This window comes from Pteropus medius, unplaced genomic scaffold (assembly GCF_902729225.1).
Source record: "Pteropus medius unplaced genomic scaffold, Ma_sr-lr_union100, whole genome shotgun sequence".
NCBI lineage: Eukaryota > Metazoa > Chordata > Mammalia > Chiroptera > Pteropodidae > Pteropus > Pteropus medius.
The window spans coordinates 30,781,751-30,795,931 of NW_024354875.1; the positions used below are offsets into that span (position 1 = coordinate 30,781,751).

At 34.3% G+C, this 14,181-nt stretch overlaps 1 protein-coding gene across 6 annotated transcripts in view; it reads left to right on the forward strand.

Moving 5' to 3' along the window:
• The window catches only part of UBR3 (ubiquitin protein ligase E3 component n-recognin 3), a 188,009-nt gene that overhangs the window by 64,621 nt on the left and 109,207 nt on the right, over positions 1-14,181 (forward strand). For all 6 annotated transcript variants that reach the window (XM_039855612.1, XM_039855607.1, XM_039855609.1 and 3 more), the window contains exons 10-11: positions 382-515; positions 7,181-7,267. In XM_039855612.1, the coding sequence (XP_039711546.1) occupies positions 382-515; positions 7,181-7,267 (221 nt within the window). The remainder of the gene's footprint in view (positions 1-381; positions 516-7,180; positions 7,268-14,181) is intronic.

Here is a 14,181-nt window from a genome sequence, read left to right on the forward strand (position 1 = left end):
GAGTAAGAATTTATTTTAGTATTTTAAATTATTAATCTGGAAGTTTCTAATCTGTTGTCTAAGAAAGATTCATAATGCTTTTATAAAAATTTCAACTAACATCAGTTAAAATAGTTTTGACTTTTTTATTCAGTATATTGTATTATGTTATATAAGAAAGAGACAATTTACAAAGTGATTCTAAGAAAACTTAGTTTGTAAAGAATTCCAATAAGACTTGTTTTATTTTTTAAAATTTATGTATTTTTATACATATTGTTTATATATGCCATTTGTGTGCATGTTAGAATGTGTTTGGTACTAGGAAGTATTTTACTTGATTTTTAGTATGAATACTTGCTAATATTTTGCAAGGTTTATATCTGTTTTAATTTTTGCAAGGTATGAACTTAAACAAGCGAGAACTAAATGAGCATGTGGAATTTGAGTCTCAGACCTACTATGCTGCCTTTGCTGCTGAACTTGAGGCCTGTGCACAGCCAATGTGGGGGCTCTTATCACATTGTAAAGTTAGGGTATGTTGGAAATATTTTTGTTGATTTCTTTGTTTTCCTTTAAAAGAATTAAGAAAAAGATGTGAAAACATTGATTTGTTTACTTGTTTATAATAATGTTGCAGTGTTTAATTCTGAACTCATCTCTGTGAAAGCTGACTTGAGGCAGCAATTATTATTCTTAGGCAGGTTGGAATTTATATTATAAGATCTTTCCAGCTTTCTCTTATTGTGAATAGTTTTGGGACTTTCATAAGTCTCTACTTTCATCTTTATTTCATTTTACTAATTACCTGTTAGTTGCCTAATGCTTCTTTTAAGGGATGAAGATAGTCTTCAGTAACATTTACATTTTTAGGATACCAAGCACAAAATCAGTATATATTTCATACAATTTCCAGTTGTATATAAAAAGAATCTAAGGGTAGCATAGCAGCAACATAAATTCTTATAATTGGATAAGAAAATGCTTATTTGTAATTGCGTGTATTTATGTCTTTCTATACAAGTATATATTTTACTTTTGCATTTTAAAGTATTGATTTGATGGTTCTCCAGAATCCTTGGACAATCCAAAAAAATGGAATGTCCTGATCCTACTAAACTAAGGACTTGACTAAGATTTTGCTGTATGAATCCCATGAAGTCCAGCTTGCTAGCCTGTACCAAATAAGCATGCTGGACAAAATTTTACAGTGGAAATATTTTGAAATCTGGATTCTGGTCTGGGCTCTGCTTTTCTTAGGTTACTGGATCAACTCATTTACAAGTATTTGAGTATTTGAATTTCTTAGTTTCAGTCTTTTTCTTTATTTTTATGGTAAAATGAAACAAAATGGAAATGGGATAGCAGAGGCTTTTGCCCTTTTTCACAGAGTTATTGTGAGGCTCTTTTCCATATACTCTTTAAATATATGTGTTCTTTTAAGCAGATTTATGTTTCCTCTCATGACTTCAGCTATTCTCTAAATCCAGATGACTCACAGTTTGTTACAGTCTACCCATGTTCAAATTTCCAACAACTCTGGGTATTCATGTAGCTCTCCTTATAGGTAAATGAATTTTCTCAGGTTCCTAACTGAAAAATCATCTGTTCATATTGTATCCTTTATGTTCATTTAATGGTATCTTACATGATGCAATTATCTAACACACGAACTTTCTCCCTGGTATACCTGTTGTGTTCAACCTGTAATCAGATGCCATAAATTCTCTCTTTCATTCCAGTAATGTCTCCCTACCACTTCTTTCCTCTGTCTTAATTTATTCATATTTTTAAAATCTAGGTTTTTAAGGTAATTTCTTAACTGGTTTTCCTACCTCTAGATTCTTCCTACTATAATCTGGACCAACACTTAAGTTACTTTTCTAAATTCTGTGCATATCTCTTCTTTGCTTAAAAATCATTCAACTTCTTATCTGTCTACAGGAAAAGGCCTGTGTTTCCTGTAGACACATTTAAGATTCTCCACAATTTTTACTCAATTTATCTCTCATAATTCACCTTCCTATACCCCTTCTACCTCTGTGCCTTTATTGGGTTGATTACCATTCGTCAATATGCAGTATGCTTTCCTGATTTCTATGCTTTTGTTCAAGCTAGTCCCTTTTTTGGCATATCTTCTCTCATTCTCTCTGCTTAGTCCAGTGCTGCTTTTGCATGAGAATCATCTGGGAAACTTTAAAAATACATATGCCTAAGCTCCACTGTCAGAGATTTTGATTTATTTGATGTGCAGTAGGACCTCAGCAGTGATTCTGACTATTGTGAAGAACCGCTAGTGTTAGTGTTAGCTTTTCAAAAATTCTATTCAGAAGACTTAACTGATGTGTAATCTGCTCATTTAAGTTTTTTCAGTCAGATTTATGGTTCCAATCCAGTGTTTTCTTAGTACCTTGTTTGATTTCCACTGTAGTATTTATTAAAAAAACTGTCATATAAGGTTTGTTTGTTCATTCATTCAAAAAATGTTTATTGAATACTATTCTGTGGTAGATACTAATTAAATACTTGCATTTATGGTGTTGAACCAAATAGATATGGTTCTTGCTGTTATAGAGGAGCCTTATAAGTGAGATAGACATTAAGTAAATACATAGATTTTGTAAGCTTTTAATAAGTGCTCTATGAGATAGTAACAGGTGGTTGTGAATGTATGTGGAACTTAATTAGATTGAGGCTCAGAAAAGGCCTTTCTGAAGAAAATATGAAGCAGCCAACTATGTGAATAAAATTGGGGTTAGTGGGGGTAGTCAGGGAGGTAGAATGGAATAGCCTACCTCCAATAGCAAAGTGATTGATCCTTTTAAGAAATTTGTGGCTGGAGTAATAAGTGGAACATTGAGTTGGAGAGATAGGCAGGGATCAGACTATTAAAGCAGGTCCTTATAGATCATGTTAAATAACCTTGGATTTAATTTTAAGGAGAAGCCAGTGAAGGTTTTTAAGCAGGGGTTTGTGTGATTTGATTTACATTTAAAAGATCACTCTGATTGCTGGGAAGACTGATTGAGAGGAGTGTGGGGAGCAACAAGACTAGAAGCACGGAGACCAATTAAGATGCTGTGATAATAGTCTAGATGGTAAATTCAGGTTTGAAATTCAAGGTGGATTCAAGATACATTTTGGATAGCAAAGATGTATTTTGGAGGTACAATCAATAGACTTAGTGATGGATTGTATATTATTGATGAGTGAGAGAAAAGACTTTTGGGTAACTGTGTATGGAAATAATATTTACAGAGGTAGAAAAGATTGATAGTAAAGCAGGTTTAGAGAAATCAGAGTTAGTTTTAGGTAAGTTAAGTATGTGATGTCTATGAAAAATCCAAGTGGAAATCGTGAATAGGCAGTTGGAATATATGAGTTGGAATATATGGCTGTATGTATCTCAAGCTCAAAAGAGAAGGCTGGACCAAAGTTATAAATTTTAGACTCTTGGGAATATATATAATATTTATTGCCACACGAAGAGATAAGACCAAGTAGGAAGAGAAGAGCAGTAGACCCGGAGGAAAAAACTACTAACATTTGGATGTGGAGGGAGAGGAGAAAACCAGAAGAATTCAGTATCATATAAGCCAACAGAAGACAGTGATTCAGGAGGAAGGTTGATATGATATTGATACGAAGAGACAGTATTTTAGGAGGATTATTCTGACAACTGTCTTGAGGACGAATTTGGATTATGAAGCTGGGGAGTTAATGTGATAATGAGAAATCATTGTTTCCAGACAGTAGTTTATTTTTCAGCTTTGAAGGCCAAGATTGCAATGTGTTTTGTGGTTCCCTTAACTTAAGAGGTGAAAGAACAGGGAGAGAGAAAGCTCATATTGTCCTGGTATAGATCTGAGAGTAGTTTCTCAGTTAAAAGAATATTTAGTTCCTAGATAAGATGTTCTCTTGACAAGCACCTACACTATGCCAGATATTGTTCTTTACACTGTATTCTTTATATTTTTATCAAATCCTCATAACATCTCTTATGAAGTAAATAGTATCATCCCTTTCTTTCAGAGGTTAAATAACTTGCCCAAGTTCACACAGCTACGGGTGAAACCTGAGTTTGAAAACAAATCCATTTGATTTCAGAACCAGTGCTCTTTACCACTTTACTATAATTGTCTCTTAAGTAAGAATGTCTTTTGCAGCACTGTTGTCAGGTTTTAGAAATGTAAACTAGAAGAAATACTATTTTTTAAAGTAAAAAGAAAGCTATTTCTTTTTGTTTATATTTTCTACTTATAAAATATGAAACTAAAGGATAAGCAATAAAAAGAAAACTTCACTTACTTTTTGCCCTGAATGCTGTTCGGTTCCTGAAAATGTTAAGAGCTAGTTAAGTAATACTAGGTTAATAACAGATAGAATGGATAAAGGGATGGCACATTTCTAGAATCTTATTAATTTTTGCTTTCTGAACGAAACAAGCAAGCTATAAAGTCTCCATCTAGTGGCAGTTTTGGGTTACTGCAGACTTGACACGAATTTGGCCACTACTCGTTGGGGCACTTGTCAGACTTAGTGCTAGACTATGACAGAGCATTTTACATACATTATTTCATTTCCTTCTTCTTAACAGTACTAGTAGGTAGGTAGCATTAATTCTCATTTTTACATATGGGTAAATTGAGACTCATAAAATTTAAATAATTTGCTCAAGATGATAAAACTAACAAGTAGAATGTGTACTGGATTTTTTTGGATGAGTATGTTAATGGTGGGGAGATAGGAGAGAGATGATTTGAACAGATTATAAAGTATGCTGTATTTAGGAATGGAATTAACTGGCCACCTTTTTAAAGACTCTTGATACTTGCTTTTCATATTGTTCTCCAGAAGGGTTGAGTCAGTTTGCACTTGTGCCAATAGGCTTTAATGATACCCTTTTGCCCAAACCGTTGATAAAATGGGAGAACACTTTTTTCCTTTTTTTTTCAACATTTGTTTTTAAAAGTTTTTTTAATCCGTGAATTATCTGCCATTCTGATTATCATGCATATTTATGGTAACTTATAAGTGCCATTAAAATTTTTCAGTAAGAGATAGGGAACAGAATGTGTAAAATAATATTTTTATAAAAATAAATCTTGGGGGGGGTGACTCTATAGTGTAGTGGTTAGCCCGTCTGCTTTACACGCAGAAGGTCCTGGGTTCCCGCCCCCCAGTGGAGCCACAGACCCAACCCCCCAATCCTCCCTCCTGCAATCTTGCCCCTGCAGGCCCAGGGGGCCCCCCGGCAAGCATGTGGGAGGAGACGCCCCGCTTTCAGAGGTCCATCTCTTAAGGGGAAATGGCAACATCCATAGGTCAGGGGTGGAAGTGGTGGGAGGGGTTTAAAGAGCGGGGAAAAAGATAAATCTTATATGGCATAGATTAAAACAGAGTGACTGTTGGCAAGGAAACAAGGCAGATGATATTTGGTCTGGTTGGTAGCAGAAATAGGTGGAAATAGGAGTAAGCCTGCATGATAATATAAAGGAAGAATTAATAGGACGTGGAGACTGAGCAAGATGAAGGAGAAGTCAACAGTGAATGTGAGACTTGTAGCATTATTTTAAAGGCCCAGAATTTACATATGTAGCTGATGAGTTTAACCTATTTAACTTTGATGTTCTTTGTACTTTTATTATACATTGAGGCCCCCACATGTTTTTTAAAAACATTTTTTTGTTGCAATAAAATTCACATAACTTAAAATTTACCATTTTAACCATTTTAAAGTATACAATTCAGTAATTGATAGTGTATTCACAAAATTGTGCAACCATTACCACTAATTCCACGACATTTTCATTACTCTCCAACGAAACCTCTTACCTTCCAGTTACGTTTTCTCATCTTCTGGAAACCATTGATCTCCCTTCTGTCTGTGTGAATTTACCTAATCTAGACATTTCAAATAAATGGAGTCATACAATAATTGGCCTTTTGTGTCCGGCATTTTTCACTTAGCATAATGTTTTCATGGTTCAGCTGTATTGCAGCATATATCAGTTAGTACTTCATTCCTTTTAATGGCTGAATAGTATTCCATTGCATAGATATACCACATTTTACTTGTCCACTCATGCATGGGTTGATTTTATTTTTTGGCTACAATAAATTCTTCTATGAACATTTGTATACAAGTTTTTGTGTGAATATATGTTTTTAATTCTTGCGGGCATATGAAAATAGAATTGCTTGGTTAAATATGTTTAACTTAAAAGTGGCTATACCATTTTACATTCCCACCAGCAATATATGAGAGTTTCAGTTTCTCCACATCCTTTCCAACACTTTTTATTTTATATATTAAAAATTATAGTCATCCTAGTGTGGAGTGGTATCTTATTGTGGCTTTAATTGTATTTTCGTAATGACTGATAGTGTTGAGTATCTTTTCATATACTTATCTACTTTTGTAGATCTTATTTGGAGTAATGTCTATTCAAATCCTTTGCCCATTTTTTTGAAGAGAGGTTATCATAATTTTCCCATTTAACTTAATACTTGCCTATTTCACTGGATTTATTTCTCCAGAAAACATTATAATTCTCTATCACAAATTCTTATTTTAAGTGGCACATACTTATCCTTTTTTCTTCTAAATTTTGTTGTGAACAAAGTATTTAAAGGCTACTTAGCATACTCATATGTTCTGTCCTTTTTATTGTTTTTTTTTTTATTGTAGTAAAATATACATAACATGAGATTTACCGCTTCAACCATTTTAGATGTCCAATTCAGTGACATTAAGTACATTCACAATGTTGTGCAGCTATTATCACGATCCATTTCTAGAACTTTTTAATTGTCTCAAAAGACGTTCTGTACTTGTCAAACAATAACCTTAGGGCATTTATAATATTTTTGGAACCTTTTGAAATGGAACCTGGTTTATATTACATAAATCTCTTTCAGCTTTGATTCATTTTAAGGATTATATTATATAAAAGGTAGTAGATTGTGTTCTTTAATTTTCCTAATTGTCACTTGTCATTACTATTAGTTTGTGAAGGGATGATTTCTTGAAATGGCTAATGTGGTTATTTTGAAAAAAAAAAATTTACCATTATATATATAATGCATATGACTTATTTTTATAAATTGCATGTAACTAAAAGTTGAAATACATATATATATATATATATATATATATATATATATATATACTGAAAATTTGTATAACTTATGATTTCAGGAAACTCAAGAATATACTCGAAATGTTGTTAGATACTGCATTGAAGCTCTCCAAGACTGGTTTGATGCTATTAACTTCGTAGATGAGGTATGTATATTTCGGATATATGTAAAAACATTTAAGAAAAGTGTTAGGTCTCATTTAATGTTGAAAATAATGAATACCTTTTCATGGGATAAGGGAAAGAAGTCAGAATGAATATAATATCATTAGGCTTTAAGAAAGGAGATGTGAGAGACCAGTTCTATGACATTTAGGAGGTTCCACAGTGCATTAATCATGTTTGCTTATTTCCTGGAAAAGGATATAATTTTTAAAAAATGTATATGTCTCAGTATTTGTCAGGAGTAAATTAGTTTCATTTGAAGAGGTAAAAGTGACAGTGCAAATGTGAATAGGATAGGGGAGATTAATGGAAAAGGTATCAGTTGGTCAGCATTCTTCTATGGGCTTTAACAAGAATGATTGTTGTTAGTGAACTGAGACAAGTTGGTACAGAACATCCTCTGTATGATTAAATAAGGGCTTGCTTCTAATTTGTCAGCCAAGTTTACTATTAGAAGCCCTTTCTATTCCTCTTACAAAGTGGTGTCAGAATATTCTGTATGTAGAAGGAAGACCATGTTTCAGACTACTTCAACCCCCCATCTGATTTCTGAACCCTAGAGAGATAGAACCCCTGCTCTCTTTTTTTTGGTGGTGGTTGGGTGATCTCTTATTTCTTTTCTATTCTTTTCTAAATACTTTGTTATAATCACAAACTTATCAAAAAGTTGGAAGTAGAGTAAAAAGAAGTTTGTTTTCTTGAACCATTTGAAAGTTAAGTTGTTGACTTGATGACCATTACCCTAGATACTTTAGTGTATATTTCCTGTAAACAAGGACATTCTCTTATAAAACCTGATACAAATTAGAAACCTATAAAAATTAGGAAATTAACATTTATGTTATTACTATCTAATCCTTAGAACTCATTCATGGTTTACCAGTTGTCCAATGATGTTCTTTATAGTAAAAGCATCTTATTCAGAATCACATGTTTCATATTTAGTTATCATGTCTAAGTAGTTTTTCATTTCTTTTTACCTTTTAGGACAGTGACATTTTGAGGAGTATAACTCAGTTATTTTTTGGAACATCCTTCAATTTGGATTTGTCTCATGGTTAGATTAGATTATGCATCTTTTGTAGGAATATTATAGAAGCGATATTGTGGTCTTTTTATTGCACACTGTATGGTGGTTTATGATTTTTGTTTGTCCTATTACTGATGATGTTTCCTTTGATCATTTGATTAGGGCTGTGCCAGCCAGACTTCTTCACTGTAAAGTTACTCTTTTTCTCATTGTAGTTAAGAATTTTGTGAGAATGTACTTTGAAACTATGTAAATATATCTGTCCATCTAATTTTCAATTAATTCATTCACTTTTATCTGTAGGGATTCATAGTTTCTATTTCATTCATTGGGTTATGATCTGTTATTTGATGTTCAGACTGTTTCAGATTTGGCCAGTGAGAGCCCCTTTAGCTGGTTTCTGTGTCCTTTTGACTCGTCCCATTAATCTTTGAGGACTTCCATTCTTTGGCCAAACAAAATGTTTTTGATTCACCTTATATGTTCCCTATTTCATTCCTGGAGTCAGTCATTTCTTTAAAGATCCCTGAAAACTTTTAGTAGAGAATAGTATTTAGAAAGCAAGATCCGGCTGCTTGGTCTGCTCACTGCTCTTAGGTTTTCTCAGTGATCAGAAGTTAGAAATACGTGTGTGTGTGTGTGTGTACATATTTGCATCTGTATTTCTTTGTCAAGTATGTATATTGAAAGCTGTGAGTTCAAACTGAAATTTTAACTTCCAATATAATACCATAGGACTTATTCTAGATTTCCCCTACAGTGAAAAACCTGGCTTCTATTATTTTTAATACACTTATTTATTTGACTAATCCTCTTATAGATAACCGATTTCTCATCTCAGTTGCCTCCTTTTCCCCTACATAAATGCTCTCTTCTCCCTGCATTCTTTGCCCCCCTTGCCACATGTGGACACCCTCCTTATCTTGCTAAGGCTCTCCCATCTTGGACTACCCTTCTGTGAAGAAGCCCTTCTCACCTTATATGTGCTTTGAATTCCCACACTTGGCTTTTTCTCTTTTTGAATGCCCTCTTCATCCTGCTTTGGGTCTGATGACCATTTGGCCTTTTGCACACATGGATAATCTCCTTACCTTGCTTGTATTTTGATTCCCTATTCTAGGATGGCTCCTTATGTCATTGTCTCCTTTACCTTTGTCAGGCTCCGACTTCTCATCCCAGGTCAGTTCCCATATGGATGTCCTCCTCACCCTGATTATCTCCAACATATTATATTAGATTGCCCTGCCGTATGGATGCTCTTTGGGCTCTTCTCAGATCTGACTGCCTGTGCCATACCACATCCTTTGTTAAACCACACATCCTCCTTTTTTTTTGTTTATTTCACCCAAAATATTTCTGATATTTCATACCACCGCCTTCACCCCATATCTGACATCTCCCATCCCCTACCCACCAGTTGCCTATCTCACCCTTGGCTCTGACATACTTCTTTGGGTTCCTCACCTGTAATTGCCTATTTTGCTGTATTTCCTCTGTTAACCTTGCCCTCTGCCCCCGCCCCCTCCCCAGTCACTTTAGGATGGAATTGTTCAGAAGGGAAGAGCCCCTTGCTATCTTTAATCCTTCTTGCCCCAAACTAATTTATCTTCCATCCCTGATTACCTCTCCTCCAGCATTTGAGTCTGCATTTGGCCTTCAGTCTGGATTTTGTCCATTTGGATTCTGATTCTGCCTTCATCAAATTACCATGATTCTTATCTTGTCTAAATGTTGGTCTTTAAGCTTAAACTTTGTTTATATAAATGGTAATGAGTCACTTCAGAGAAAACATTTTCTGGCCTCCAGTGCTCCATCTTACTTTCAACTTGCTTTTAGTCCTTCACCCCATCTAGGATCAGTCCCTCAGATGGAGCTTCAGCTGGAGCTTATCTCAATCCAATTCTCATTGGTATTTGAAACTTTAGGAATTATTGTTGAAATGGTAGTCTCATTAAGACAACAGGAAGATTGATGTATGGAAGCATTATATCACACACAGAGGGTTATGTAGTAAGTGTTTGACATGAAATTAAGCCATGGTTCATCTCAAGGGTAGAGTTAAAGACATTAGAATCATGTATGGTATTCAGAGTGGCTGAACTAAAATAGTACATTTGTTTTTCACACAAAAATATTTTTTGAATGTTGTAAAGAATTTACATATATTTTTAAGAGTAAATAAGTAGAGAGAATGTAAGTAACAAATTGTTTTTATGGAGTTTAAAAGTTTTTTTGTTAAAGTGCTTTGACATATTATATTCTTCAAAATGACCCTATGAAATAGAGAAGATTTTATTATCCCCCACTCTTATGTAGATGTGAAGTGGATATGAAGAGATATTAAATGACTTGCCTATAGTTATGTAGCAAATTACTAGTAGTTCTGGATCTAGAGCTCACATTTTTCAACTTTTGTCTCGTAGTAAGTATTTCAACTATACTGGTTGTTGGCAATGGAAAGAGCTTTAGAGTCAGGCAGACCCGAGTGTAAGTTGTGGCTGTGCTACAGACCAACTAGCTATGTGATTTCAGATAGTTTTTTTTTTTTAAGCATTGCTTAGCCCATCTTATCTCTTTATTGAGGATGATAATGTTAGCCAATGAGGATCGACTAAGAGGCATATATTATATGTGTGATAAATATTTGTTCTTAATCTTTGTGGGTGGATGTCAGAAGTTATTATGGAAATCCTGCACAGATGAAGCAAATAATATTTTTCAAACTGAATTAAGCCAAACCCAACAATCAAATAGAATAAAGAGATGAAATAAATTTTCCTTTAAGGTAGGCCATTTAAGAATCCTCAGATACATGAATATTACATAGGGCAAAATTTGTGAGTATGTAGCAAGGTAGTTTGACTAGAGTCCCCTGAAAAGGGAGTAGTAGAACATGCATTCATTCAGCAAATGTTTATTGAATGTTTACTATGTTATAAACGTTGGGGCTACAGTGATGAAATAATTCCTAATTTAAGGAAATGCAATACAAGTAAATAATTAATTTGATTTCAGTGCTTCTGTAAAGTTGTAACCAGGTGCTATGGGGGAGCATAGAGTAGAGCATCTGAGCTAGCCTGAGGGACCCAGGAAAAACTTCCTAGTAGAAATATCATTAGAGCAAAGTGTTAAAGATATATTAATCTAGTGGGTAAGGAATGTATAGCATTTGAGGCAGAGGGAATAACATATACAAAGATATAGAAGCTTGGTGGGTTAAGAATACTAACTGTGGTGCATGAGTTTATGTGATAGGAGATGAAGCTAGAGAGGTAAGTCCTGTCTTCTAAAGAGGTGGAAGGTTATCAGAAGGTTCAAAACTTTAGGGAACCATTAAAAAATTGTGAATGGAGGAAGTACAGAGTAAACTGATGTTTTGGTAAGACTACTTCCTGGCAGCATATAGAGGTTTAAATAGAGAAATGTGTTAATTAAGATGTTTTTGAATGTAAGGAAAAAGTATATTAAGGCAGCTTAATTTAAAAGAAGGTAATTTATTATGAGTAGAGAGAGGTATTTCATGGATCTTGGGCAGCTCAGGGACTGAGCGGAAAGTTGAACAGGAGCTCCTGACTCGCCTTTGCTTAGCCCCATCTGCCTCATTTTTTCCTTCCCTCTCTGTAGGTTGGCTTTCTGTATTTCTTTATGGCGTGAAATAGTATTTTTCAATAGTTGCCTAATGTCACAGTTTCAGGCAAACTCCAAAACCTCTCTGCAAATGTCTCTGAATCCCATTTCAAATTTTCAAGAGGTAGAGACCTTCATTTCCCAGTTTAGGTTAGGTGTCCCCTGCCCTGATTCCAGTCAGATGTGGCTACTATAAACTTGACTCTTAGGGTCTAGTCCGTGCGTGCGTGCGTGTGTGTGTGTGTGTGTGTGTGTATTGGGAGGTGGGATAGGGACGGATGCTCTGAAAAGATGACGAGGGTTGTGAGTTAAGCACATCCTACAAAAGATGTCTTTATAGAGGGTGAGACTAGAAACAAAGACTACCACTGAAGTTAGACACTAAATGTTGAGGGTCTGAGCTAAGATTGTTTAGGGGTAGTCTGGAAAAAGAAGAAAGTAGATTTAAGAGATACTTAATCAAATTAACACACTTGGGTACCTCATCAGATGTAGGAGGCTTGTAAGAGTTAAGGAGTCTGCCTTTCAAATCTGAATTATTGGGAATTTGGAGAAGACAGATTCAGGAGTATTGAGTTTTAGAGCAAAGATACTGAGTTTGGTTTGGATACAACTGATTCGTGGTCGCCATGGGATATTAAGTGTTGATGTTCCAATAGACACTTGAATGTAAGGTTTGGAGTTTAACTGAGTGAGAATTCTGCTGAGATTTGGGAGTCATCTCAGTAGAGTTGGCATTGAAGCTATGAATCTGGATAAAGTCACCTAGAATGAGAAGAGTAGAAAACTGAGAATGGAATCTGAAGAAGGGAAATTGAGGGAGATTCTGACTTAGCTAGTTAGTGTAGAATATGATACGAAAATAGTTATGGTAATAAAGGGCAAACTTATTTTTAATTGTAAAATACATATAACAAAATTTACCATCTTAACTATTTTAAAGTATGTAATTCAGTGGTGTTACGTATATTCACATTGTTGTGCAACCAATATCTAGAATTTTTTATTTTGCAAAACTAAAACTCTATATCCATTAAACTACTCATTTTCTCTTACCATTCCCCAACCCCTACAACCACCATTATATATTTTGTCTCTACGATTTGACTAAATACCTTATATAAGTGGAATCATACAGTATTTATCTTTTTGTGACTGGCTTATTTCACTTAGCATAATGTCCTCAAGGTTCATTCATGTTGTAGTGTGTGTCAGAAATTTCTTCCTTTTTATGAAAGGCAAACTCTTATTTATTATAATAATTTTCTGTAGCCATTTATTCACTCACATTTTGAGGAAGATGTTATTCTCATATTGGTTTTAGAAAAAACTTTCAGGGATGGTGACATATTGCAACTCTTTATACTGATATTACATTAGCATAATCATCTGAATATTCTGGATAAAAATTTTTTACATGAAAAAACTTTACTAAAAATTTATAAAAGCATTAAAAATAAGTAATACCTTTTAAATTAAATTTTTTTCTTGTTTATTTAAGAGGGACGACTGTTGTGTACTTTTGCCCTATAGTGATAGTGTGACCCATGGGATTTACAGATTTAAAATGCAAATTTTATAATATTCACAAGAATGCCAAATGTCCACATATACTGAACTAAGCTTTCTTTTGGAGACTGTGTGTTCAGCACAGATATAGGGAATATCCCACCCAGTTTATGAAGGAATCTAGGCAAGCCGTTCACCTACATTCAGTTTAGGGCTGTGGCAAAAGCCTCTTACCACTCTAAATATAACATTGGAGTCCAGACTACCTCCTCTTACCACTCTAAATATAACACTGGAGTCCAGACTACCTACCTACTGGTTAACTTTAGGAAGTTACCTACATTTTCTAAGCTTGAATTTCCCTATTTATAAAATGGGAATATTAATAGTTCCTGCTCCATAGGCTTCTTGTGAAGATTAAATAAGGTAATGTGAATAAAGTGCTTAGCATGGGGACTGGCACATAGTAAGTGCTCAATGACTGTTAGTTGCAATTTTTGTTCTTATTACTATCATGATATTTGGTATGCATACATTTGAAGATTCTCAAATGGCCTCCTGTAAAGGGAAATCTCTCCTATCCCTTGTTCTGTGCTAGATGCTTCAAAGGAGTCAAAGTTGAGTAGTATACAATTTCTGCCTTTAAGTAACTTGCAGTCTAAAATGGAATAATTTTATCTACAGTGTTTTTTAAAGCTATATCTTCTAAAATGTTAAGTTTTGATTAAA